The sequence below is a fragment of the Dipodomys merriami genome, unplaced genomic scaffold (assembly GCF_024711535.1).
Source record: "Dipodomys merriami isolate MVZ:Mamm:240054 unplaced genomic scaffold, mDipMer1.0.p SCAF_4, whole genome shotgun sequence".
Taxonomy (NCBI): domain Eukaryota; kingdom Metazoa; phylum Chordata; class Mammalia; order Rodentia; family Heteromyidae; genus Dipodomys; species Dipodomys merriami.
The window spans coordinates 94896742-94923954 of record NW_027205603.1 but is presented as its reverse complement, the minus strand read 5'-3'; the positions used below and the strand labels follow the sequence as shown (position 1 = coordinate 94923954).

The 27213-nt window shown below is 60.3% G+C and overlaps 2 protein-coding genes across 6 annotated transcripts in view; one reads left to right on the top strand and one right to left on the bottom strand.

Annotated features, from left to right (window-relative positions):
- LOC138806066 (IQ motif and ankyrin repeat domain-containing protein 1-like) overlaps positions 1 to 19463 on the bottom strand; it is a 25607-nt gene extending 6144 nt beyond the window's left edge. For all 3 annotated transcript variants that reach the window (XM_069991565.1, XM_069991566.1, XM_069991567.1), the window contains exons 1-8: positions 19256 to 19463; positions 18396 to 18514; positions 18059 to 18147; positions 14617 to 14697; positions 3703 to 3836; positions 3370 to 3534; positions 2684 to 2875; positions 2496 to 2621 (exon numbers count right to left, since the gene is read on the bottom strand). In XM_069991565.1, the coding sequence (XP_069847666.1) occupies positions 2496 to 2621; positions 2684 to 2875; positions 3370 to 3534; positions 3703 to 3836; positions 14617 to 14697; positions 18059 to 18143 (783 nt within the window). In that variant the 5' untranslated portion in view covers positions 18144 to 18147; positions 18396 to 18514; positions 19256 to 19463. The remainder of the gene's footprint in view (positions 1 to 2495; positions 2622 to 2683; positions 2876 to 3369; positions 3535 to 3702; positions 3837 to 14616; positions 14698 to 18058; positions 18148 to 18395; positions 18515 to 19255) is intronic.
- LOC138806064 (protein FAM83H-like) lies at positions 19395 to 27213 on the top strand. 3 transcript variants are annotated; one of them, XM_069991564.1, is made up of 5 exons: positions 19395 to 19448; positions 21850 to 22311; positions 23211 to 23375; positions 23463 to 23587; positions 23746 to 27213. In XM_069991564.1, the coding sequence occupies exons 2-5, from the start codon at positions 21865 to 21867 to the stop codon at positions 26390 to 26392; spliced, it is 3384 nt and encodes a 1127-aa protein (XP_069847665.1). In that variant the 5' UTR covers positions 19395 to 19448; positions 21850 to 21864; the 3' UTR covers positions 26393 to 27213. The 3 variants fall into 3 exon arrangements, with proteins under 3 accessions (XP_069847665.1, XP_069847662.1, XP_069847664.1); XM_069991561.1 differs by lacking the exon at positions 19395 to 19448 and adding an exon at positions 19753 to 19820; XM_069991563.1 differs by lacking the exon at positions 19395 to 19448 and adding an exon at positions 20214 to 20343.

The following is a 27213-nucleotide window of genomic DNA, read 5'->3' as shown; positions in this document are numbered from 1 at the left end:
GTCCGATTTAATTGCTGCTGTTTCTCTTAACTCTGGTGGTTTTCTGTTTGTTTGCATGCCTGGTAATCTTATTGAATTTTGTGTGTTTTTTGTCAGTTGTGGGGCCTGAACTCTGGGTCTGGGCGCTGTCCCTCAGCTCTTCAGCTCAAAGCTAGCGCTCTACTACTTGAGCCACAGCCGGCTTTTTCTGTGTATGTGGTGCTGAGGAATCGAACCCAGGACTTCATGGATATGAGGCAAGCACTCTACCACTGAGCCACCTTCCCAGCCCTTATTAAATTTTTATTCTGAATTAACTACAGGAAGTTGCACCAAGTAGCAACAATAACAACAAAAGTGCAATGTTCCCAGGGGAAAGGCTCCCAATGGGGGCAATGGAGAGAGCTCACGGACGCTCATTTGTGCCTGGTGGTGTGCGTGTGTGTACAATTTCCTCAAACACAGACATGCACAACTCTCCTGCAATCAAAGGTTCGATCCTCCAGGCCTCCTGCTCCTCCTCCTGTCACTCATCTTTCCTGCTTCCACTGAAAACCAACAATCTGCCTTCTACAATCTTCACATTGAATGTGTTATCTTTTTTTTTTTTTTGGTCAGTCATGGGGCTTGAACTCTGGGCCTGGGCGCTGTCCATCAGCTCTTCAGCTCAAGGCTAGTGCTCTACCGCTTGAGCCACAGCGCCACTTCCGGTTTTCTGGAGGTTTATTGGAGATAGGAGTCTCACAGTCTTTCCTGCCTGGGCTGGCTTTGAACCTCGATCCTCAGATCTCAGCCTCCTGAGTAGCTAGGATGACAGGTGTGAGCCACCGGCACCCAGCTTTTTTTTTTTTTTTTCAGTCATGGGCCTTGAATTCGGCACTGTCCCTGAGCTTTTTTGCTCAAGGAGCACTCTACCACTTTTAGCCACAGCACCACTCACTTCTGATTTTCTGGTGTTTAATTGCATATAAGAATCTCAGAATTTCCTGCCCAGGCTGGCTTGGGACTGAGATCCTCAGCCCTCGGCCTCCTGAGTAGCTGGGATGACAGGCAAGCCACCGGCGCCCGGCTGTTATGTCCTTTTGAGGATTCTGTCATTTGTGAGAGGTATGTCATTTGGGGGTGCTATGTTATTTATGGGTTCTATTTCATTTGAGGTGTTGCCATTGGGGGTGCTGTATAATTTGAAGCCTGTAGTGAGGTGGGCCAAGTCACCCCTCCCCCCAAACCACCATCTGTGTGCCACGCACACCCTGTGAACCTTCTGTGCTGGCTGTGCACACTGCTTCCTCCGAGGGAACAGCACAGCGTTTTCCTGCACGTTCACATCCTCTGCAGTGACGTTTCTCCTGTCCTCTGCTCACTTTGTGTCTGGACGGTACATTTTATCTACTGTGGAGACTCGAGAGCTGTTTAGATAATCTGGAGCCGCGTCCTTTGTCAGATAGCTGTGTCTGTGCTGTTCCTTCTCAGTACAATCACTTCCACAGCAAAAATTTGGGGTTTTGATGAAGTCCAATTTCTTCATTTCCTTTTGTGGTGCCTTTGGTGTTGTAGCTAGGAGTGCTTTGCTTTGCTCTAAGCCCCAAAGATTCCCTCCAGTGTTTGTCTAAATGTAAATCTTATGTCTGTGTTGAGCTGCGTTGGTGGAAGGACAAGGTTCATCTCTTGGACTGTGGATGTCCGGCATCCACAGCATGGTGGGTGGGGGTGGCGCCCAAGGCCAGCTGCTGCCTCTGTGGCCGCCACCAGGCCCCTGGCCACAAGCCAGGCACAATGGGCGCCCCAGGCTACGCCCTTCACCCTCTGCGCCTGGCAGAGTGCACGGTCTCCACCTGTCTGTCCTGAGGGACACTTGGAATCCAAAGGTGTGGGGAGGGGGGGCCAGGTCCAGAGCAGTGTCCACAGGAGCAGCAGTGGGTGGCACACAGGGCCTTCCTACCAGGCTCTGCAAGGCCCTGGCACTCCCTCTTGGGGTGAGGTGGGGGGGGGGTTCTACCGCCGGCCCTGTGTGCGCATGCGCGTGAGTGTGCACGCCGCGGGACAGTCCTAGGCTCGAACTCAGGCCTGGGCGCTGTCCCTGGGCCACTGGGCTACCTGCAGCATATTCTGTTTTTGAGCAGTTTATTGGAGAGAAGAGTCTCAGCCTTTCCCGCCCCAGCTGCCATCACAGTCTGATCCTCGGTCTCAGCCCCCTGAGTAGCTAGGCTGACAGCCGAGCCACCGGGAGAGCCGGGCGGCTTGCGGCCAGACCCACCCGGTTACCGGGCAGGGCCTCCCGAAAGTGGAGGCCTTCCCCAGCCTGCTTCTCGGCCCTGCTCCGGGCCACCGTGGCGCTGGGATGCCAGCTCAGAGCGCGTCCCCGCAGAGCGGGGCCAGGCGGCCCGCACCGCACGCTGGTGCGGGGCGGAGGAGGGGAGGGCAGCGCGCGGCCGGCGAGCGCGCCCGCGGGGCGGGGAAGGGGAGCAGGGGAGCCCGCGCCGCGAGGGGCCCCGCCCCGCCCCGCCATCACGCACCTGCGCGGGGGTGCTCCCGTCCTCAGCGTACACCCGCGGGTCCGCGCCCAGCTTCAGAAGCACCTCCACGGCTTCCAGATGGCCCCCGAAGGCCGCGCGGTACAACGGGGACCGGCCGAAGGCGCCCTGCAGGCGGAGCTCCGTGAGCGGGGCCCGGCCCGCGCCGCCCGCCCCTCCCCGGTGCCCACCTTGCTGTTGGGGCTGGCGCCGAGCTCCGCCAGCAGCTGGATGGCCAAGGGCTGCCCGCCCGCGGCCGCCTCGGACAGCGGCGTGTTCCCGTGGCTGTCCTCGCACTCCACCAAGGCCACGCGCCGCAGCAGCCGCTTGGCCTTGCCCGCCTCGTCGTGGCCCACGCCCTCGCGGGTGAGCAGCTGCTCCACCTGCAAGGCGGGCCGCTGGCCGACGCCCGGGCCCGGCCCCGCCCCGGCCCCGCCCCGGGCCCGCCCTCGTCCCTCCCTGGGCCCCGCCCTCGTCCCTCCCCGGGCCCCGCCCCGGCCCCGCCCCTCCCTGGGCCCCGCCCTCGTCCCTCCCCGGGCCCCGCCCTCGTCCCTCCACGGCCCCGCCCCTGCCCCGCCCTCGTCCCTCCCCGGGCCCCGCCCTCGTCCCTCCCCGGCCCCGCCCCTGCCCCGCCCTCGTCCCTCCCTGGGCCCCGCCCTCGTCCCTCCCCGGGCCCCGCCCTCGTCCCGCCCCCGCTCACTGCCCACGTCCCCGTCCTGCCCCCGTCAGGCCCGGCCCCGCTCTGGCCACGCCCCCATCACTCTCGCGTCAGACCACACCCGGGTCTCACCCTGGGCTCCGCCCCGCCCCGGCCCCGCCCCCGGCCCCGCCCCCGGCAGGCCCCGCCCCCGGCCGCCGCGCCCCCTCGGCCGCCCACCTCCTTCAGCACGGCCTGGATCTCGTTCAGGTCGCCATCGAAGGCGGCTTCCAGCAGGCGGCGCCGGCGCTGCAGCTCCTCTCGCCGCGCGCGCTCCGCCGCCTCCTCCTGCTCGCGCTGCCGCCGCGCCGCCTCCTGCTCCCGGCGCACCACGGCCAGGTAGGCCTGGGGGTGCGGGCGGCGCGGGGCTCAGCCGCCTCCCCCGGGCGGTCCGGGCCGCCCGCCCGCCCGCTGGCCCGCCCCCCGCCGCCCGCCCGCTGGCCCGCCGCCCGCCGCCGCCCGCCGCCCGCCCGCCGCCCGCCGCCGCCCCCCCCCACCCCGCCGCCCGCTCACTTCCCGCTGCAGCTTCTCCATCTCCTCCAGGTACTCCCGGCGCTCCTGCCGACGGCGGCCCAGCGCCCTCCGGGCCAGGTGCTGCCGGAAGGCGCACTGGATGAGCGTGGCTGCCCGGTCCTCGGCCGTGGGCCCTGCGGTGGGGAGAGGACCCGTGTGCCCCGGCCCTCCTCCGCCGGGCCCCGCCACACAAGCCACCCACTGACCCCGAGCCCAGGGAAGGAGGCCCCCCGCCGAGGTCGGGCGCGGAGCCCGGGGGAGGCTCCATCTTTATGGAGGGAAGCTGGACCTGGCGGCCGGCCCGTGACCGGGGCCGGGGCCCACGCCTGTCATCCCAGCTACTCAGGAGGCTGAGATCGAGGATCGGCGTTCAAAGCCAGCCCCGGCAGGAACGTCCGTGACACGCATCTCCAATGAACCACCAGAAAAATCCAAAGCGGAGCTGTGACTCAGGTGGTAGAGCGCTAGCCTTGAGTGAAAAGGCTGGGTGCACCCAGGCCTGAGCTCCGGCCCAGTACTGGCCCAATACAAATAACCAGTGAAGCGCGAGGCTGAGGGCAGGGCTCAAGTCACAGGGTTCCAGCCTAGTAAGTAAACACCAGTAAGAGAAAAGAGGCAAAATGTGAACCAGGCCTTGGGCTCTGTGCAGCTGAGACTTGGGCCTCTGCCCGAGCCCGGGAAGCAACACCTCGTGTAATGGCACCAAAGCCAGGTGTCCACAAGATCCTGAGGGGCGGGAGTAGCTGGCCATTATTTACAGGACTCTGCTTCCAGACAAGGCAGATTCGGGGCCCAGACAGCCTTTGCCGCAGCAGCAAGAGGAAAAGGCAAAGTAAACTTTTGCATCCGGGCTAAGGTACTGCAAAGCTATGGAAGGGAGGGTCCGGGGGTCACAGGGACCTGTTGAGAGGGGCCCAGCATGGGCAGGAGGATTTAGTCTGTGGCTGAGCATCAGGGCCCAAAGCAAAAGCTTCAGTGAGCAGCTAACAGACAGTTACTGATAGATCTGAGGAGGAAGGGGCCAAAGTCTGTAATCAGAATTCAGCAAGGCTGAGAGTGGCTCCCGCTAGGACATAATTTGGAAGATACACTAAGAAAGGTCTTAACATGATATGACTAAGATGTCACAAAAGTGAAAAGTTGAGGCAAAGTGTTGGGAACAATAAATCATCAAATGGTAATTCTACAGTGCAAAGACACAAAACTGGTAGAAAGAGATCAGTGGATGTGTTTAACAGCATAGTAGACATAGCTGAACACAGAATTGGCAATTTGGGACATAACACAAATGATAACATCCAGAATAAAAACAGCAAAAGAAAAAATACATAGTTAACTGGAGTTGCATATGGAATGTTAATATTTGAAGATAATTTTTGAAAATTCACAAAAGACATCATTCCAGTAGGGTACCCCTGGTGGTTCATGCCCGTATTATTATTTACTTGGGAGACTGAGTTTGGGAGGATCTTAGTTCCAGGCAAGCCCAGGCAGAAAAGTCCATGAGCCCATGTCTCCACAGGGGAAAGATGGATACAATGGTGCATGCAGGAAGCCTAAAGTAGATGGATCACAGCATAGGCACAGGCCAGAGCAGGAAGTAAGCGCCTTGCTTATGAACAACCAGCAAGAAGCAGGGCTGGGGGCATGACTCAAGTGATAGAGTGACAGCTTAGCAGACTCAAGGCACTGAGTTCAAACTCTAAATACTCGCTCAAAAATCAAATAATAAAGGCATGGAGTCACTGCTTCAGTATGCATTGAACTCCCACAAGAGATAAATATGTGCAAACACACAAACATGGTACCATTAAGACACAAAAACAAGGAGCTGTGCCACGCCGACCCCAGTGGAGTCTGCTTAGCATGGGAAACCATCTATCAGACCAAGATAGGGGCTTCAGAGACCTATCTCTGAGTTTTGGGACTTCACCGAAGTCTACCTCAGAGAATGGGGCTTTACAGAAACCTATCTCCAAGTTTTGGGACTTCACCGAAGTGTACCTCGGAGAATAGGGCTTCTAAGAGGCCTACTCCTGGGAAAAGGCTGGAAAAACCCCTGGGAAAAGATGTGTTTCTGTCTTTCTTCCCTCATAAGAGTGCCTATTGATCTTTTACTGTTTCTACTGCTCTTTGTACTTACTCATTGTCAACGTTCCCTTATTCAAAGCTCTTTCTTAAGAGTGTTGACGACTCCAATATCTGATGAGTGTCTTAAAAATATGTCTAACTCACCATAGTTAAGTGCTACCCTGAAACCCCTCTTATGAAGGCTAGTAGACAAGTTATAAGTAAATATAAAAGTATTGGGGGTTTCACGAAGTCACTTCAGCGGAAGGAATTATTTGTAAGGGACTTACAAGAAGCAGTAGGCTCAGCTAAAACAGAAAGAATGTATGGCAATTGCTGAGATAATTATTTAGGAGAGAGAATTTCCTGCTATTTACTAAGAGAATTGCTAGGTCTCCTTAAAGTTTACTATTAAAGAAGAGACAGGAAAGATCTTATGGGAAAGTTAAGGCCTCTATAAAAATAGGTAATGGTTAATTGGTGACAAACATCGAAACCCAAACCCATTGTATTCCTTAGAGATAAGCCGGAGACAAATGCCTATCAGGTGCCCAGCTGGTGACCACCCAAGAATGAAGCCATGCAGCAAGACTGTGTAACCTTTTGCCCTTTCTCATGGAGACTTCTGTTATAAAAGTTTGCTATCCTCTGCATTAAATCGCACTCAGCACTCAGCACTCAGCACTCAGCATCCACTCCTCTTGTGTGTGAGTTGTCTGTTTGCCATCTCCCCATCCTATTCCAGGTTCCTCCCTTAGGTGTCCTCCGTCGTCCCGACAGAACCCGGTCCGCGGCAGAGCTGGGTGCTGGTGGTTCACACCTGTAATCCTACTCAGGAGGCTGAGATCTGAGGATTGAGGTTCAAAGCCAGCCCCGGAAAGTCCATGAGACTCTTATCTCCAATTAACTGCCAGAAAACCGGAAGTGGAGCTGTAGCTCGAAGTGGTAGAGTGGACAGCACCCAGGCCCTGAGTTCAAGCCCCACAACTGAGAAAAAGAAAAGAAAGATTCTGAACTCTAGGGTAACTACCAAAACATTAGTGGGGACCCCAGCTGCTCCCCTGCAGTGTGTGCCACCTGCTTCAACCAAGAGTGTGGCAGAGGTGAGTGTGGCAGAGGTGACAGGATACCGGAACTCATCATGCCGCACTGCACCATGGGAGAGACTGCCTGTCAGCCCCTGCCTTCCCGCCTCACAGAAGCAGAGGCCATGACGGAGAGGACCTGTGGAGAGTTCATGGGTCACAACCGTGCACAGCCCCTAAGACCAAGCATGGCTGGTTCCTGCAAAATGCTCAGCAACCTGGTGCAACTTCAAGAAATGACTAGATGAGCCACAGCCCCAACGCAGGTGGAGATTACAGGCTCTGAGTGTAGAGCCCAGTCGGCTCTACCCGGCCCTGGCCCACCGGCACCACAATCTCATCAGCGTGCCCTGGTCTCAGTGACTGGTGTGTGGTGATGTGTCATGCATTCAGAGAACTAAAGGAAAAGGTGGGAAAAGTCAAGAAAATGGTGTATGATCAAAATAGAAAGGTTGCTGGGCACTGGTGGCTCATGCCTGCGATCCTAGCTACTCAGGAGGCTAAGAACTGAGCACTGCAGTTCAAAGCCAACCTGAGCAGTTCAAAGCCAACCATGAGACTTTTATCTCCAATAAACTACTCAGAGAAAGCTGGATGTGGTCCTGTGGCTCAAGTCGTAGAGCGCTAGCCCTGAACACAAAGAAGCTCAGGGACAGCGCCCAGGCCCCAGGACTGGCAAAAAAAAATCCCCACAAAACCTCAGAAAGGTCAAAAGCACGATATAAGACCTAAAAAGAATCCTCTGGAACTAAAAGTTACAATTACTGAGATGAAAAATTCCCTAGATTTGAGTAGAGGAATCTATGAGCTTACAGAAGGGACAATGGAAATGACCACGTCTGAAGAATGGAGAGAAAAAGGACGGGCGGAGAGTGGCCTTGCTGGTCAGTGTGGCACCATCCCAGCAGGACACTGCAGGGCTTGGAGGGGGGAGGGGGAGAGGGAGAGGAGGGGTGTAAGGAAGGGAAAGAGCAGGAGGGAGAGGAGAGGGGGAGGGGCAGGAGAGGGAGAGGGAGGGGGGAGTGGAGCAGAGAGAGCATTGAAGTAAAAGTGGCTGAAAATTTCCCAGATTTTGTGGAAGCTATGAATATAAACAGCCAGCACCAAGACAAACATCATGAAAGGGACACACACTAAAACAGATCACAAACATCTGAAATAAAATAATAAGAGTGGCACAAGAGAGAGAGAGAGGACTGCACACGGGAGACCTCCATAAGATTATCCAGACTTCCCCACAAACGCATGGGGGGCCAAAACGGGCTAACGCCCCGTTCTGAGCCCGCCTGAGCTACACAGCCGGAACTTGTCTTAAACACAAAACACACTGTGTGCGCTCATATAGAACAATATTTATCGAAACGACTCCAGGAAATGAGAGGTTTTGTACCTTTGCTGCTGCTTTTGTTTCCATTTTCTCCTGTTTGTTTGTTTATCTGTCGATGGAGGCACTGGGGGCTCATGCCTATAATCCCAGCTACTCAGGAGCCAACCAGGGCAGGAAAGTCCATGACACTCATATCCCCAATTAACCACCAAAAAGCCAAAAGTAGAGCGGTGGTTCAAGAATTAGAGTGCTGGAGCCGGGCGCCGGTGGCTCACGCCTGTAATCCTAGCTACTCAGGAGGCTGAGATCTGAGGATTGTGGTTCCAAGCCAGCCCAGGCAGGGAAGTCCGTGAGACTAAATTCCAATTAACCATCAGAAAACCAGAAGTGACGCTGTGGCTCAAGTGGTAGAGCACTAGCCTTAAGCTGAAGAACTGAGGGTCAGCGCCCAGGCCCAGAGTTCAAGCCCCACAACTGACCAAAAAAAAAAAAAAAAAAAGAATTAGAGTGCTAGCCTTCAGTGAAAAAGCTCAAGGAATAGAGCCAAAAGCCAGTGCCCAGGCCTTGAGTTCAAGCCCCAGGACTGGCACAGTAATTAATTAAAATAAAACCCATGTATGTCATCGCTAAAAGGGAAGGGTGTCAGAAACAGAAGTAAAACTGGAAAATGGCCAGAACTGTGGCTTTGAGAGTGGTGCTTTGGTTTTTGGTTTTGTAAGGGACTGAAGTCAGGGCTTGGGTGCTGCACTCACCCCAAGAACTTTTAGTTTGTTTGTTCAAATAGGGTCTGAAGTTAATGCTGCCCTTGAATTACAATCTTCCTACATCTGCTGACCAAGTAGCTGGGATTACAGGTGTGCACCACCATGCCCACTTAAAATTGTGGAACTAGATCAAAGAAGAAATGATAAAAAGAAGTTAGAAAATACTTAGGAATAAAAATACAATACACCATATACAACAAACCTTATGGGATACAGCAAAGCTATGTTGAGAGGGAAATTATAGGTACAAAGGTTCACATTAAGCAAAAAAGATCTTTAGTCAAGAACTTGAACAGGGTGCTGGTGGCTCACACCTGCAATCCTAGCTACTTAAAAGGCTGAGATCTGAGGATCACAGTTCAAAGCCAGCTCAGGCAGGAAAGACTGTAAGACTCTTATCTCCAATAAACCATTCAGAAAACTGGAAATGGTGCTGTGGCTCAAATGGTAGAGCGCTAGCCTTGAGTTGAAGAGCTGAGGGACAGCACCCAGGCCCAGAGTTCAGGCTCCATGACCAAAAAAAACAAAAAAAACAAAAAACTTGAGGAACTAAGGAAAAAGCTAAAGCCCAAATTTATCAGAAGAAAAAGACTAGAGCAAAGATTAGTGACATAGAGGGTAGAAATAACACAGAAAATCAAGCCAGATGCCAGTGGCTTGTTCCTGTATGTCTAGCCACTCAGGAGACTGAGATCTGAGGACCCACACTTGAAACCAGACCAGGCAAGAAAGATCATGATACTCTTTTTTTTTTTTTTTTTTTCTCTAGTCCTGGGGCTTGACCTCAGGGCTTGGGCACTGTCCCTGAGCTGCTTTTGCTCAAGGCTAGTGCTCTACCACTTGAACCACAGAGCCACTTCTGGCTTCCTCTGTGCATATTGTACTGAGAAATTGAACCCAGGGCTCATACATGCTAACTAAGCAAGCACTCTACCACTAAGCCACAGTACCAGCCCCATGACATTCTAATCTCCACTTAACTACCAAAAAGCCAGAAGTGGAGCTGTGGCTCAAGTGGTAGAGCACCGGTCTCAAACTAAAAAGCTCAGGGACAGCACCCAGGCCCTGAGGTTAACACCCACAGCTAGATCAGCAGACAAATTTGACAGACTTTTTTTTTTTTTAGTTGGTCATACGGCTTGAAGTCTGGGCCTGGGCACTGTCCCTGTGCTCTTCAGCTCAAGGCGAGTGCTCTACTGCTTAAGCCACAGCACCACTTCCGGTTTCCTACTGGTTTTATTGGAGATAAGAGTCTCACAGACTTTCCTGCCTGGGCTGGCTTTGAACCGCGATCCTTAGATCTCAGCCTCCTGAGTAGCTAGGATTACAGGTGTGAGCCACCGGCGCCTGGCAATTTGACAGACTTTTTCTTCATTTAACCAGTAAAAAGCCAGAAATAGAGGTGTGACTCAGGTGGCAGAGCACTGTCCTGAGTGAAAAAGCTAAGCAAGAACATGAGGCCCTGAATTTGAGGGCAAAGAAAGAAAAGAAGTAATAAGGCTGATGAAACAAAAAGTTGTTTCTTTAAAAAGATCAACAAAATCGACAAGCTTTTAACTAAATGGACAAAGAAAAAGACACAAATTACTAAAATCAGAAAGGAAAGTGCAGATGTACCATGGATTTTACAGGAAAGGAGGACTATTAGGGCGAGGGATGCGTGGGGTACACACCTGTGATTCCCAGCACCAGGCAGGCTGAGGCAGAAGGACTGAGCTCAAGGCCAGCCTAAGCCACATAGTGAGACCCTGTCTCAAAAGTAGAACAAGAACTCCGGGCACAGAGGCTCACACCTGTAATCCTAGCTACTGAGGAGGCTGAGATCTGAGAATTGTGGTTCAAAGCCAGCCCAGACAGAAAAGTCCTTTAGACTCTTATCTCCAATAAACCACTAGAAAACTGGAAGTGGTGCTGTGGCTCAAGTGGTAGAGCGCTTGCCTTGAACTGAGGAACAGCGCCCAGGCCCAGAGTTCAAGCCCCAGGAGCAGGAAAAGAAGAAGGAAGAGGAGGAGGGGAGGGGGGGTTGAGGTTGATTGAGATACACTGTATACCTGTGTGGAAATGTCACAAGGAAACCCCCTTTGTGAAACTAATGTATATTGATACAAAAGAAAATCATGCATACTCATGCCTTTATTAGTGTACATTGCTCCTTCCCTATTTCTACTCTAGCTGTAACCCTTGGGTGTGGAGAAACTAGTTTGTAAAGAAAGTTTCCTCAGGGCTGGGAAGGTGGCTCAGTGGTACAGTGCTTGCCTTGCATGCATGAAGCCCTAAGTTTGATTCCTCAGCACCACATAAGAGAAAAAGCCGGAAGTGGGACTATGGCTCAAGTGGTAGAGCGCTAGCCTTGAGCTGAAGAGCTGAGGGACAGCGCCCAGGCCCAGAGTTCAGACCCCACGACCGACAAAAAAAAAAAAATTCCTCTTCTCCAATAATGAATAAAGGCTTTCTTTCTTTATTCCTCCCCCTCGCCCTCATTAAAACAAACAAACAAAAAAAACGCAACACAGAAAGCCTGAACACCATGGTTCATCAGTAAATTCTTTTCTTTTTCTTTCTTTCCTTTGTTTTTGTTTTTAATTATTTTTGTTTTTGTTCTGTGCCAGTCCTGGGGATTGAACCCAGGGCTTGGGTGCTATCCCTGAGCTTTTTGTGTTTAAGGCTAGCTCTTTACCACTTGAGCCACAGCTTCATTTCTGGCAATTTGGTGATTAACTGGAGATAAGATTCTCGTGGACTTTCCTCCCAGGGCTGGCTTTGAACCTCAATCCTCATAGCTCAGCTTCCTGAATCGCTAGGATCGCAGGATCGCAGGTGTGAGCCACTGGCCCCTCACTAAGAATCTTGAGGAAACAGTGAAGGAAGCAATGCCAGTCCTTGTCCTCAACTTTCCAATAAGCTGAAGAGGAAGGACTGCGTCCTAACTCCTCCTTTGAGGCCAACATTATCTGATACCAAAGCCACACACAGACCAGGGCCTCTTACGAGCACTGGGGGAAAATTCCTCAGACAGACACTACCTACCACACCACATTCAGCAGCACACTGAAAGAATTCAACACCGTTACCAAGTAGAATTTATTCCTGGCGTGAAAGGACAGTTTAACATATAAGAATTAACCAACGTGAAAACTGTATTAATAGATGAAGGAAAAAGCCAAATGATTGCCTCAATTCATACATAAAGAGCATTTGATAAAATTTAACACTTTTTGCGTGCACGCACACGCGCGCGCATACACACACACACACACACACACACACACACACACACACACACAAATTTCAGCAAACTAGAAGTCCAAAAAGGCCAGGTGCTAGTGGCTCTCTTCTGTAATTCTAGCTACTCAAGAGGCTGAGATCCGAGGATCACAGTTCAAAGCCAGCCCAGGCAGAAAAGTCCATTAATTTCTTATCTTCAGAGTTCCAGCCTTGTGAAAAAAAAATGCTAAGGGACAGCGTTCAGCCCCAGTACAACACACACACACACACACACACACACACACACACACACACACACACACACACACACACACACACACACACACACACACACACACACACACACACACACACTAACTAGCAGGAAACATCCTCAGTCTGATGAAAGGCAATTACTTACTCCAGGGTGAAAGATTGAAAGCTTTTCCTTTGAGGGGGAAAATAAAGCTGGGTGGGGTGGCTCACAACTATAGTCCCAGCTACCTGGGAGGTACAGATCAAAGGATCTGGTTCAAGGCCTTCCTGGCAAAAGGAGACTCCTATCTCAACAAACAAGGCAGTATGGAGGCTGGGGCTGTGGTTCCAGGATGTAGGAGGTGTATACAGGAAGACTGTAGGGACAGGCTGGCCCCCGGCAAACATATCAGCTAGAGCTGAAACATAACTCAAGCATCAAATGGGCTGGGGGTGTGGCTCAAGTGACAGAGTGCCAGCCTAGCAAGCACAAGGCCCTGAGTTCAAATCCCAGCATCCCCTCCAATAAAAGGGGGAAGATGGCTGCTTTCACCTCTTCTGCTTAACACAGAACTGGAAATCTCTGCTGGGACAATCAAGTAAGGAAAGGAAAAAGAAGAAGTAAAATATCTCCATTGTATCTAGAAAACTCTAAATATATAACCAATATGCGCTGGAACTAATACACAGCTTTAGCAAAATGTCAACAGCAGGAGTCTCCGTCTGTAGACGGGAAGACAGCAGTGTAGCGCTGTGGCCAGGTCCCTTGCGGTGGACCCAACGGTACAGGCCAGTGCCTTGGCCGACGGAGGGAGGTCATTGTGAAGGAGGCCAGTGGTGTGTGACGTAGCCTCCTCCTTCCCCTCAGAGAGTGACCCGTGGGAGCTGAGCTTCCCTGGACACCAACGCGAAGTCTTGGGGAGGCCTGGTGTGCGCGCGTCTCCATCACGCGCACTGGACCGGCCTTTGCAAGGACGGATCACCAATGGTGGAAGTGGAACTACAGGAAACTAAACTGGTGGCAAGCATGGCCCTACTGACAGAGCGGACGGGGACGGCAGACGGTCCTGGCGCTCGCTGGGCAGCTGCTGAGGTAGCAAGTGCTGTCCTCCAGCCTCCTGCCTGGGGAGACAAAAGCTGCTCACCTCCACACGCGCCTGCTCTCCTCTAGGGACCTCATCACAGCCTGGCTCACAGACACCAGCTCCCCAGGAACTCTGGGTGTGTGAGGGGATGCAGCGAGGGCCGGCTTCTGCCTTTGTTAGCTTTCGGAACCCTTCCCCAGACACTCGAGTCACATAACCCTGAGCAATCCTGCACGTCCTCTCCTCTGCCCCCCATCTTCCCCTCTGTTCCTGCCCTGTGCTACCATGGATGGCCTGGATGATGCGAGATCATCTCTTCATCTTTAGTCCAGCTGACTAGCTACCTCAATCCATGTGCATCTGTGATTCTGGGCACCCCGAGCAGTCAGGGCTGCTCTGCCCGGAGGCCCGCCTGGCCACAGAAGTGACCTGTAAGGCAGGGGCTGGCGGTGCGCAGTGTCCCGCTGGCCCCCACGGCTCCATCCTGAGCCACCAGAGGCCGGCCCCCCCCACCAGGGTTTCCCGCACAGCAGGAACAGATGGTGAGAAGCCTCTGCAGTCTGCCCCTTCCCGGTGCTCTGGCCAGCCCCACTGAGTCTCTGCGCTCTCTGCCTCCAGGCTGTCTCCAGCACCAGGAAGAGGGAGGGTCCCGCAGCCCCTTGGCCTATTGCACCCTGCCCTGTCCAGAGCGAAGCTGCGCAAAAGTCAGGATGCACAGACCCAGGCGAGGCCTAGCCTGCCCCAGGCCCTGGGAGGTCCATGGGGATGTGCCCTGACGCCAAGACCAGAGATGAGGCCAGCCGGGAGGACGCAGAGCCTGAGGGAGGGCAGGAGGTGTTGGGGAGAGGCAGAGCTGGGGGGGGACGCAGCACTGGGGGGCTGGGCAGCACAGGGCACTGAGCACAGGGCACCAGCGGGGCCCGGGGCGGCCCAGGCCAGGCCTCTTTCAGGCCAGCAGAGGGCATCGCGGTGCCTGGGCGCACTCCAGTTTCGCGCATGTGTCCCAGCGTGGACGCGTGTTCTCGCTCTGTGCACACACCTGGCTTCCGTACTAGCCTGGCCCAGGGTGGTGCTTTTCTTGCTTCCCCCCTCCCCCCTCAGAAGCAGGGTTCCAAGGTTCTTACCTGCAGGAGCCTTGGGGCTCTCGGGCTCCTTTGCCTGCTGGCCTGCCTTCTTCTGGGGCTGGCTGCTCTCTCCTGGTCTCCCTGGGAGAAAGTGGCAGCCATGTCAGGGTGTCAGACTCCCCCACTCCCCATTAACCCCGGGAGGCTTCTGGGACACTAACGCGGCCACCGAGCCTCAGCCACTTGGGAGCTCCCCAGGCAGCAGACAGCCCACGCAGGCCGCTCAAATGAGCCGCGGGTCCTCTTCCCTGAGCACCCAGAGGGACCACTGGCCACATGGGCCCTTGGGCGGGATGTTGCTGGCCCTGCTGGGATGACCATGCTAGCCAGCTCCTCCCCGTCCATCTTCACTTCCGGCCCCCACTCTGCTTCTTCTCTGTCCAACTAGTGCTCCCAGGTAGGTGCTCCCCCCTGGGCCAGGATGAGCAGAGGGGTGTGCGCTGTGCAGGGCCGGGCCGGGCAAACCAGTCCAGCCAGTGCGGCTGGGATGGGCCCTGGGTGTGGATGTGAGTCAGCCCCGGCCAGGGGCTGGAGCATGGCTTCCCAACAGGAAGCCTGGGAAGGCTCGCTTGGTGCTGGCCCCAGCCCCCTACCCTGGCACCCAAAGGCTGGCCAGGGCCCCGTGGGCCTCCATTCAGTGGGCAGAGGAGTGGCCTCCTAATGAGACCACAGCAAGCGCCCCGGGCCCTCGGGGGCAGGCTGGACTTTTCCTTTCTTCCCCACCCGTCCTCAAAATGCTGTTCGGCCTTCAGAGCCTCGGGGGCAGGGGGCTTTCGCCTGGTCACTGTGCGGCCTGAGCTCTCGGCTGTGCTGGCCCACTGGGCCCCAGCAGGGCCCCTCCTGGTGCAATGCCCGGGAGCGGCCTGAAGACCCGCTCCAGGTGGGTCGTGGCACCCACGGCCAGTGAGGGTCTGAACCTGATGGCCAGTGAGACCCAGATGAAGTTCCTAGCTCTGTGGCCCCAGTTTGAGTTTCGCGGGAGCAGGGCTGGCGGGGCGGGGAGTGGGGGGGTGCCACCCGGGCAGGACTGGGCATGCTGCTGCCGTCTAGGTGCCGAGAGAGCCGCCTCCGGTTTCTCCGTCTCCTTCCCAGTCTGGCCAGTGAGGCCCGTGGCCCGTAAAGTCCGGCGCCCTGTGTCAGCGTGTTAGTCAGCCTTCTGGGCCGGGTGAGCCACCGGCCGCCGAGTCTCTATAAACTGCCTGGCGTGGCTCAGCCCCACAGAGCGGGGCCGTGAGGCCTGAGGCAGAGCCAGGCCGGGAGCCTCCGCACCTCGGGCGGGCCCGCAGGACAGCCGGGGCTGAGCGCGAACGTGGCCAGGGAGCAGGTTGCCCACCGCAGCCTCTGGATGCCCCCTGAGCTGCGTGAGGTGACCGTGGATGAGCCGGGCCCCGGGAAGCAGACACACCTGGCCAAAGAGGCGCCGGATCCAGGGCCATGTCTGGAAAACGAGGTCGAGCTCGCAAACCCCGGGGCAGAAGGGCAGGCCGAGCCCAGAGGGCGGCTGGGCAACCGGGCGCGGAGGCCCGTCCCCCACCCCCTGCCACAGGGGGCCCTCGGGACCCGACGGGGGTGGCCCCCACAGAGCACGTGACCAGCACCCAGCCAGGCCCCCAGGCACACCTCAGAGTGGCCAGGTCAGAGCAGCCACAGGCAGCCCCAGGGCCGGTGCAGGCGGCCGCTGCAGGACCTGAGCTGGCGCTGGCCTGGCCTGAACACATGGAGGGCTGGGGAGCAGGGGGGCCCACGCCTGCCCTGGGCCCAGAGCTGCTGCGGCTCCATGAGGTCCAGCTGTGCCTGGCCCAGGAACAGCTGCTGCTGGAAGACCGGCGGCGACAGGTCCAGCTGCAGATGCAGCTGTGGCAGGAGCAGCAGCCGTGGCTGCAGGAGCTGCAGGAGGAGCAGCTGTGGCTGCAGCAGCTGCAGGAGGAGCAGCTGTGGCTGCAGCAGCTGCAGGAGGAACAGGCCTGGGTGCGCATGGAGGGGTTGCAGCTGGCCGTGGCACTGGGGCAGCTCCGGACCGAGGGCCTCGAGGCGCAGGTAAGGCCTGGAGAGGGCTCGGGGAGGGGCGCGGGTGGCCAGGGCACCGGAGCATCCCGCAGATGTGCGCTTTGAGGTCAGGATGGTTTCAGGAGCTCTGTGGGCCTTTGTTTACCCATGCTAAGGGAGGCTGACACTCACCACCCAGAACACTGCCAAGACTGCCAGGAAGATCATGGGGGCAGAGACCGCTGAGGGAAGGCACTTGTGTGGGGCCAGGGGGCCCAGGCATCCTGGGTCAGGGGGCCAGGACACGCAGCCACAGGAGCTGTCCAGGGAGGATGCAGGTGAGGACTGGGGGTGAGCCTGGTACACACAGCAGGGAGGCAGCAACGCGGAAGAGCGCGGCCTCCCACCCTGGCCAGCTCCTCGCCCTGTTTACTGCACGCAGCACCCAGAGCTTGGGATCCCGAGGCAGCACGCCATGTCTGGTGCCCATTATCCTCATTCCAGGAGGACGGGTGGCCTCAGACGCGGCTGGGGCTATTTTGGGCAATTAGGAGCCAACCTCAGCTTGGTGTGCAGTCAGCTCCGCCCCCCAGCTCAGGGTCTCACGGCCTAGGCCAGGCCCACCACATGACTGGGCCGGGGCCTAGACAGATGCCCTATGGGGTGTGCACAGGGTCTTTGCAGGCTGAGCAGACAGCTCAAGAGATACACCTGGAAGGTGTGTGCAGCTGTGACTGGAGAAATGCAGCTCAGGCCCGGCACTGGTGGCTCACACCTGTCATCCTAGCTACTCAGGAGGCTGAGATCTGAGGGTCGTGGTTCAAAGCTGGCCCAGGCAGAAAAGTCCCCCTGAGACTCATCTCCAATTAACCACTCAAAAAAAAAAAAAAAAAAACCAAGTGGAGCTGTGGCTCAAGTAGTAGAGCATTAGCCTTGAGCATGAAGAGGCTCAGGGACAGCGCCCAGGCCCTGAGTTCAAGTTCCACCACCACCACAACAACAAAAGCAAATGCAGGGAGGAGATAACTGTTGAAGGGAGGGGGGAGGTGCCCGGCCCAGCCCGCAGCAGGACACAACCTGGCATTTGCTCTTTGACATGCTTTGGAGAAGGTGGTCTGAGGGCAACGCAGCAGACAGAGAGCAAGCGGGGGTCTGAGTGGATGGCAACTTAGCCTACTGCCCAGTGTGGATCTAAGCCCTCGTCTTTCAAACCTACTGGGCCCCTCTGACCCTCTTCCCACCTTCAGGGGCCCTAAAGCTGTGCAGCCACATCAGCCCCGGGGGCCCAGGGCTCAGGGCCCAGGGCAGCGTAAGCCCAAATCAGAGCTCCGAAGCATTAGCCTACCACAGCCAACTGGGAGACCCCTTGAAGATGGCTCTCAGGGAGGTGCTCCGAGGGGCCCCGCCCTGCCCGTGGTGGGCACACCGGTCAGTGTTGGCTCAGAGGTGCACTCACCGGCTGCAGCTCGTGGCTTGGGTCCAGCGGGTGCTGTCTGCCCCTTCTTCGATGCAGCTTTTGGGCCCCCCTTCCTACTGCTCATCCTCCTGGGAGAGGGAGGAGGCACTCAGCAGGACAGAGGACCGTCCACGCACGCCGCTGTGGTCCTGGCTGAGCGATCAGCAGGAACACGTGCTCCCAGCCCTCATTTGCCCCACAAGTGCCTGGCAGCAGGGCCAGGGCTCTTGGCGAGAGCATGCCATCCCTCTGCGGAGAGGTGCCTGTCCCAGTCCCCAGGACGGGGTCTGTCCTGGAGCCCGGCCCCTCCCCACCTCAGCTTCTCTCTGGCCCTGACCTTGGTAGATGCTGTGGTCAGGTCCTGAACCAGCAGCCTTCTCGTTGAGAATCACCCCAAAGTTCCTTTCCTCCGGGGGCTCCCCACCTCCACTTGTTCCAGGCTGGGTCAGATCCTCCCTGTGGGGAATGGGGGCGGTGTGTGTGTGTGTGTGTGTGTGTGTGTGTGTGTAAGGACCTCTTGAAAACAGGGCCATGACAGCCAGGGCATGGGCACGGAGGGGACTGGAGTCTGGCTGGCAGGAAAGGGGGAGGGGCAGGTGGCTGCTACAGAGGGCCTGGTGGAACGTGGCAGGCTCAGCCTTGGGGCATCTGAGGCTTCCACGGGCAAACTGGGGGTGATACGTGTGTGTTTGGTGTGTGCTCAGCAGGGCTGGAATGGGCAAGGCTCCGGGTGAGGGACCTGGTGAGACCTGGATGGCCGTGTGTGTGTCAGGGAGGCATCCTCGTGCCTTCAGTGTCTGGGCGTGCATTCCGTATCAGTGGGGGACCCGTCTGCTGGGGACAGGATGTGAGTGGTCAGCTGGAGGGGTTCTCGGTGTGAGGATCTGTGTGAGCATCTTGCACAGGTGAGCATCTCCATGTGTGAGCGTCTCTGTGAGGGTCCCCGCGTGTGAGGGTCTCCCATGAAGGCCTCCCGTGTGAGGGTCCCCGCGTGTGAGCGTCTCCCGTGAGTCTGGCCCTCCGAGTGCACGAGGACCCTCGGTCCGCCCGGTCGGCCCGGCGTGCGGGGCGCGTGCGGGAGCCCGCCTGAGAACGGCGGGGTGTGCGGGCGCCGCGTGGCGGGCCCCCGCCGTGCGTCCCGGCCCTGCCCTGCCCGGCCCGGCCCGGCGCCCGCCCGCCTCGCCCCGCCGGCCTCACCTGCCCGGCCGCGGCGGCACACGCCCCGCCTCGCGTCAGGCCGCGTCTCCTAGCGACCGAGCCGGAACTTCCGAGGCGACCCGACTTCCGGGGCGGGGGTCAGGGGTCAGCGTTGGGGGGTCGGGCTAGGGGGTCTGGCCAGGGCCCTCCAGTGTGCGGCTCGCCATGGGCGCAGGGGCTCGGGGTCTAACAAGTAGGGCCCCGGGAGGCTCGGGCGACCCCGGCCGCGGGCCAGGGGTCCCCGGCGTGGGGCGCGGGCCGGGGTCCGCGGGGTCCCGCGCGGCGGGGGGTCGGGCCGGGGTCCCGCGCGGCGGGGGGTCGGGCCGGGGTCCCGCGCGGCGGGGGGGGGCGCAGGAATGCGGGCGCGCCGGGGCGGGGCCGCCCCACCCAGGTGCTGCCCGGGCAGGCCGGGCGCGGGCGGGCGGGGCGGGGCGGCGCGTGAATCAGGCCGCGCGGGCGGGCGGGCCGCGCCGGGGAGTGGCTGCCGGACCGACCGGACCGCGAGGCCGCTGGGCGGCGGTCGGCTGCTGCTGCCCCTGTGCCGAGACCCCGCACACCTGGCCAGGTAGGGCCCCCTCCCGGCCCGGCGGGCGGGGCGCGGGGCGAAGCCTCGTGCGCGAGGCCGGGGCGGCGGGCGGGGGGCGCGGGGGGCGCCCGCCGCGGGGCCCCGGGAAGCGGGAGGGCACGCCGGCCGCGTCCCAGCTCGCCCGTCCCCCGCAGCCTACCTGAAGGCTGGGGACGCGCCCCAAGACGGCCGGGGCCCGTGTGGAGGGCCGGAGGAGGGCGGCCCCCTCCCGAGCCCGTGTGCGGTACCGGGCGGCCCCGCTCCCGGGGCGCCCCCGCACCCCGCAGCGCCCAGCCCGCCACTTCCGCCCGGCGGAGGCCGGCCTCCGGCCACCTCCCCGCGCCTACGCCCCTGCGCCCTGCCGCCCGCCCCAGACCCGGCCACATCCACTCTCTGGGTCCCGAAGCCCCAGGCCCTGCGGCGGCCCTGCGCCAGGAGCCCTGGTTCCTGCCGGCCGGAAGGACGGGGTCCCGGAGGCCCGCAGGCTCCAGGTCGGAGGTGCCGGCCTCCTGCTGAGTCACAGGTCTGGGTGGGATGGACCCGGGGTGGGGGGCAGGCCGGCAGGTCCTCCCCTGTGCCTGAGGGTGCCGCCGCTCCAGCACCAGGGAGGAAGCCACTGAGCGTTGTGGGGGCGCAGCAGGGTCTGGGAAGCTCCTCACCCCTGGGCCACATGCTCTTCACCTACACCCCACCTCCCCAGAGATCGGAGGGCAGAGTCCCTTCCGGTGCGTGTTCCCCACTCCCGGAAGTGCCCCAATACCTGTTGACACTGTCCCATACTGCGCAAGTTTGAGCGCGTGGCTGACCCTGTTCACGGAGCCCGTCTGGCAGCCCCGGTGGGCTGGTACCACCGGGAAGGAAGGGAACCTGCCTGCAGCCGGCGGCTGTCCTCAGATGCTGGAGCAGGTGCACCCTAGCGCCGCAGTTACCCTTTGACCTGCTCCCTTCCACCAAATCAGCATGGTTCTCTGGGTCATACGCAGCAGGCCTCAACCCTCCACATGAGGCGGGGGTCTCCTTCCACTGGGCCGTGTCATCTGTCGGCCGAGGGCGTCTCGGGTCTCTCAGGTCCCTTCGGCAGAGCCACTTCTGGGAACCTGTGTGCTACATAAGGCAGGAGGCTCCCCACCTCCTACACCTGAGAAGCCATCCCCAGTGCTGCGACCCCATGGAGGCTGGCAGGGATCAGGTGTTCAGTGATTGTGCCTGATGGCTCTGGAAGGCCCACTGGAGCGTGGGCTGCTGGTACAGCCTCTGACCTCATCCTCAGTGCCGCTGGTGGCAAGTGTAGGGGTTAGCTCAGGCTTGGAAGGTTCTTGCAGTCGTGGGAGATATTTAGTGCCAGCTTTGCCGAGAGGCCGGCATGATGAGGCTGTAGCCCTGAGAGGTTTTACTATGATGGACTGTGGCAAGATGAGTGGGCGAGGCAAAAGGCAGAGGAGCTGATTGGCAGGGACAAACCGTAGTGATCAGAGGGCTGGGGCTGGATTGTGGGGGGCTAGGGCTACAGCCTGTGCATGGGAAGGGGGTGTGGCTAGATTATGTGGGTGGGGCTTACCAACACCATCCCCAGATGAGTCAGTCTCGGCCCTTTGTGCTTCACTCACTGGAGGCCAGGTGTAGTGGTGTGGAGGGCCTGCCCCGACTTTCCCGGGAGTGGCACAGTGTCACAGAACTCAAAAGGATGAGTCTGCATTATGTTTGTCTTTAAGCCCAAATAACAATGAATAAAATATCTTCTTATAGAAAAAGGGATTCCCAAAGCCAGAGTGTGAGTTGAAATCCTGAAAGAGAGGAGAGGGCTTAAGACTGGAGCCACTGTCCCACGGTGGGGTGCCGCCAATCCTTGAGTTCTGACTAGGGTGGAGAGGCTAGAGGTTCCAGGCCCTGGAACCCTGGAAGTCTACCAGACAAGGGTGGAATGCCAGTCCTCCCAAGGGCCCTGACGGCGCTCCTGCACCGTGCCCACAGGAGGGGAGGAAGAGGGGGCCGCTGCCCCGCTCAGTAACGTGTCTCCCTGCGCCTCCAGGCCCCCGGCCCCAACATGGCCCGCCGCTCGCAGTGCTCCTCGCAGGGGGATAACCCGCTGGCACCTGGGTACCTGCCACCTCACTACAGAGAGTACTACCGCCTGGCCGTAGACGCGCTCGCCGAGGGGGGGCCAGAAGCCTACAGCCGCTTCTTGGCATCCGAGGGGGCACCTGACTTCCTGTGCCCAGAGGAGGTGGAGCACGTGAGCCGCCACCTGCAGCCCCCGCAGCATGTTGCCCGTGAGCCCCCTGAGGGCAGCCCCCCCGACGTGGACATGGATGGCTCCTCCGGCACTTACTGGCCAGTAAACTCGGACCAGGCTGTGCCTGAGCTTGACCTGGGCTGGCCTCTGACCTTCGGCTTCCAGGGGACCGAGGTCACCACTCTGGTGCAGCCTCCACCCCCAGACAGCCCCAGCATCAAGGACGAGGCGCGGAGGATGATCCGCTCTGCCCAGCAGGTGCTCCTCACGGGCTTGGTGGGCAGTGGAAAGGGCTGCCTACCTAAGCCAGCCTGGAAGACCAGGGGGAGAAACAGGGAGAAGAGGAAACTCATGAGGTGGAGGGAGTTGGGGGGGGCCTACAGGCCAGATGTCTGTCAGAAGTTCACCAAAGGTCCCGTTAGTGCAGGCTGTGGTGCCATGTGTGTATGGCTGGTGTCCACAGGGTGTGTGGCCCCTGCTAGCCTGGGATAGTTGTGCAGAGAAATACCTGCAGTCAGCCAGGCACCGTGGCTCATGCCTGTCATCCTAGCTACTCAGCTACTCAGGAAGCTGGGATCTGAGGCTCACGGTTCAAAGCCAGCCCAGGCAGGAAAGTCTATGAGACTCTTTTTTTTTTTTTGGTTCCGGTCATGGGGTCTGAACTCTGGGTCTGGGTGCTGTCCCTCAGCTCTTCAGCTCAAGGCTAGCACTCTACCACTTGAGCCACAGCACCACTTCCGGCTTTTTTCTTTTTGTTTATGCGGTGCTGAGGAATCGAACCCAGGGCCTCAGGCATGCAGGGCAAGCGCTCTACCACTGAGCCACCTTCCCAGCCCGTGAGACTCTTATCTCCAGTAAACCACTAGAAAGCCAGAAGGCTCTTTGGCTCAAGTGGTAGAGCGCACGCCTTGAGCTGAAGAGCTGAGGGACAGCGCCCATGCCCAGAGTTCAAGCCCGACAACCAGAAAAAAAAAACGCTGCAGGCCTGGCCAGTGGACCCCTCTGCACAAGGGCAGAGCGGCCGCACCTTGGGGTTCCCTTCTGTTGGCTGCTGTGTCCTGGGACCCACGCCAAGCACATCTGCAGAAGCCCTCTGGTAGGGGTCTGGGTGGGAAAGCAGGGATCAGCCCACCCTCCTGACCGGGCACCGCCCCCAGGTGGTAGCTGTGGTGATGGACATGTTCACCGATGTGGATTTGCTCAACGAAATACTGGAGGCAGCAGCCCGCAGGGTTCCAGTCTACATTCTGCTGGATGAGATGAACTCGCAGCATTTCCTGGACATGGCGGACAAGTGTCGTGTCAATCTGCACCATGTGGATGTGAGTGGCCAGGAGGGGTGGGGGGTGGGGGGCGGGGCGGCCTGGGCCTGGGCCTGGGCCTGACTGACCGACCCTACTCCTCCTCAGTTCCTGCGTGTCCGCACTGTGGCGGGCCCAACCTACTACTGCCGCACAGGGAAGTCCTTCAAGGGCCATGTGAAGGAGAAGTTTCTGCTCGTGGACTGCGCCGTTGTGATGAGCGGCAGCTACAGGTCTGCATGGCTGGGAGTCCCCCAGCCTGGCCCGCCCTCCCCAACAGCCCCCCTCCCTGGATGACGCCCCCCCCCAGCCCAGAGCCCCTGCTTCCCCGGCCACCCGCGGGCCCTGGCAGCCGCATGCCTCCCCTGACCCCGGCCCGCACCTCCCACAGCTTCATGTGGTCCTTCGAGAAGATCCACCGCAGCCTGGCGCACGTGTTCCAGGGCGAGCTGGTCGCCAGCTTCGACGAGGAGTTCCGCATTCTCTTCGCGCAGTCGGAGCCGCTGGTGCCGTCGGCCGGGGCGCTGGCCCGCATGGACGCCATGGCGGTCGCACCGTACGCGGGGGCCGGGCCCCTGGCGGGCGTCCCCGGGTTCGGGGCGCCAGCGCCCTTCTCCTTCCCCAAGCGCGCGCACCTCCTGTTCCCGCCGCCCCGGGACGAGGGCCTGGGCTTCCCCTCCTTCCTGGACCCCGACCGCCACTTCCTGTCTGCCTTCCGCCGGGAGGAGCCGCACGCGGGGCTGGCGGGGCTGCGGCTCCCGCGGCGGCTGGACGTGGACGCGGGGCCGGGCGCGGAGCCGGGCGCGCGCGGCTTCTTCCAGGCCCGGCACCTGGAGGTGGACGCCTTCAAGCGGCACAGCTTCGCCGACGGCGCGGGCGCGGTGGAGAACTTCGCGCGGCAGGTGTCCCGGCAGACGTTCCTGAGCCACGGCGAAGACCTCCGCTTCCAGACCAGCCACTTCCACCGCGACCAGCTCTACCAGCAGGGCTACCAGTGGGACCCGCAGTGCGCGCCCGCGCGCCCGCAAGGGCTCTTCGAGAAGCTCCGCGCCGGCCGCCCCGGCCTGGCTGACCCCGACGAGTTCGCGCTGGGCCCCGGGCCGCGCTTTGCCGAGCTGGGCCCCGGGCCGCGCTTTGCCGAGCTGGGCCCCGGGCCGCGCTTTGCCGAGCTGGGCGCGGACGGGCCCGGGCACCAGCGGCTGGAATACGTGCCGTCCAGCGCGTCCCGCGAGGTGCGCCACGGCTCGGACCCCGCCTTCGGGCCCGGGCCCCGCGGCCTGGAGCCCGGCGGGGCGTTGCGCCCCAACCTGGGCCAGCGCTTCCCCTGCCAGGTCTCGGGCCGGCCGGGCCCGGAGCACGCGGAGGCGGAGCCTGAGCGCAGGGGCGGCCCCGAGGGCCGCGCAGGGCTGCGGCACTGGCGCCTGGCTTCCTACCTGAGCGGCTGCCACGGCGAGGACGCGGGCGAGGAGGGTCTGCCCCTGGAGGCCGAGGCCTCGGACGACGACGTGCTGGGCCCGGCCCGCGACCCGCCCCCGCCCGCCCTGCGCGGGCCGCTGGGGCCAGGCGGCGGCGGCAGCGCGGAGGACGCGGGCCTCGCCACGCAGGACTCGTTCCGCTCGCGCCTCACGCCGCTCATCCAGCGCAGCTCCCGGCTGCGCTCCTCCCTCATCTTCGCGTCCCAGGCCGAGGGCACCGCCGGTCCCGCGGCCGCCGCCACAGAGAAGGTGCAGCTGCTGCACCGCGAGCAAACGGTGAGCGAGACGCTTGGCCCGGGCGGCGAGGCCGTGCGCTCCGCCGCCTCCACCAAGGTGGCCGAGCTGCTGGAGAAGTACAAGGGCCCGGCCCGCGACCCGGGCGGCGCCTGCGCCGTGGCCGTCGCCAGCCACAGCAGGGCGCTCGCGTGCCAGGCCTGGCGGGAGGAGGCGGCGCCCGGCGGGGCAGGCGCGGAGCGGCGCAGCCTGGAGAGCTGCCTGCTGGACCTGCGCGACTCCTTCGCGCAGCGCCTGCACCAGGAGGCCGAGCAGCAGCCGGGCGCCGCCTCGCTCACCGCCGCGCAGCTGCTGGACACGCTGGGCCGCGGGGCCGAGCGCCTGCCCTCCCGCTTCCTCCCCGCGTCCCCGCGGGGCCTCGACAGCCCTCCGCCCGAGGGGCCCGGCGCCCACCCGACGACGCGGCCTGAGCGGAGAGGGAGCCCGCCCGCGCCCGGCTGTCCCGCCCGCAGGGGCGGCCCCCCCACGGTGCCTATGGAGCAGAAGGGCGGCCCGGAGCGGCGGGGCAGCCCAGTGCCGCCCGTGCCCGAGCGCAGGGCAAGCCCGGTGCCGCCCGTGCCCGAGCGCAGGAGCAGCCTCACTTCCGCAGAGGCTCCGAAGGCCGGCCCCGCGGAGGAGGCGGCGGGCGGCCCCATGGAGGCCCTGCGCAAGGGCTCGCTGCGCCTCCGGCAGCTGCTGAGCCCCAAGAGCGAGCGGCGTGGAGAGGAGGAGGGCGGCGCCGCGGCGCCCCAGGAGAACGGGCAGCCCGAGAGTCCCCGGCGGCCATCGCTGAGCCGGGGCGACAGCGCCGAGGCCGCGGAGGAGCGGGGCGGGCGGGTGCGCCTGGCCTCCGCCACGGCCAACGCCCTGTACAGCAGCAACCTGCGGGACGACACCAAGGCCATCCTGGAGCAGATCAGCGCCCACGGCCAGAAGCACCGAGGGGTCCCCGCCCACAGCAGCCCGGAACTGGGGCGCCCGCCAGCGGCCGGAGACCTGGCCCCAGATATGTCCGACAAGGACAAGTGCTCAGCCATCTTCCGCTCAGACGGCACAGGGCCGCAGGCCCGGCTGAGCCGCACGCTGCCCGCCAGTGCCGAGGAGCGGGACCGGCTGCTGCGCCGCATGGAGAGCATGCGCAAGGAGAAGCGCGTCTACAGCCGCTTCGAGGTCTTCTGCAAAAAGGAGGAGGCCGGGGCAGGGGACAGCCTGGCCGAGGAGGACACCAGGGACAGCAAGGTGGGCAAATTCATGCCCAAGATCCTGGGTACATTCAAGGGCAAGAAGTGATCGAACCGGGCCGGGCCCCTGCCACCGGCCTCGAGTCTGTCATGCTGGTGGCCCTGGTCCGTGTTTGAGTAGTGACCACCAGGCCCTGGTGCTAAGGCTCTGTGGGGCCTGACTGGAGGTTTCCCAACCTCAGTGTCCCTGGACTCCACTTCTGGGGCCCGGGAGTATTCCTCAAACCCAGCATTCCACAGACTGCTCCTGGGGCCCAACGAGTGTCCCCCAAGCCCCACTCCACTTGAATTCGCCTGGCAGCTACCCTGTCTCTCACCCATGGCCTATCCTCCGCCGAGGGCTCCTCTCAGCACCCTTGGCCTGTCCCCTCCGCCATCTTGGGCTCGGGTCCCTTTGGGGGCTGCCATTCACCTCAGGGACCTGGCTCTGCCTGGGTCCCGTGTCTTTCAGGGTCCTCATCACTTTGTGCCTCGACTTCCTGATCTGTCTCGGGCCTTTTGTTTTCTCAGGAGCTCCTGTCTCAGGGCATCCCGCTGCCTCCCGGGCACGCTGCCTCCCGGCCCTGCTCTGTCCTCTCGCTCCCTGCTGTGCTTGCCTCCACCCTCCTTGGGCTCTGCGTGCTCTCAGCTTCCTGCCACCTTCTTGGCATCCACCCTCCTGCTGTGGTAAAGGTAAAGCTATCTGTGAGGAAGTGTTGGGGTGCTCCTGGGGTGACAGGCCACTGGGGCAGGGATGCGGGGGCTCTGGAAGCACTACCCTGCCCCCAGGCTGTAGCCCCCCCCCAAGTCTGCCCTCCAGCCATTCCCTGGGCAGCGCTAAGAAGCCAAGAGGGGAACACAAGCACAATAAAAGTCTGGATGGACACCTGT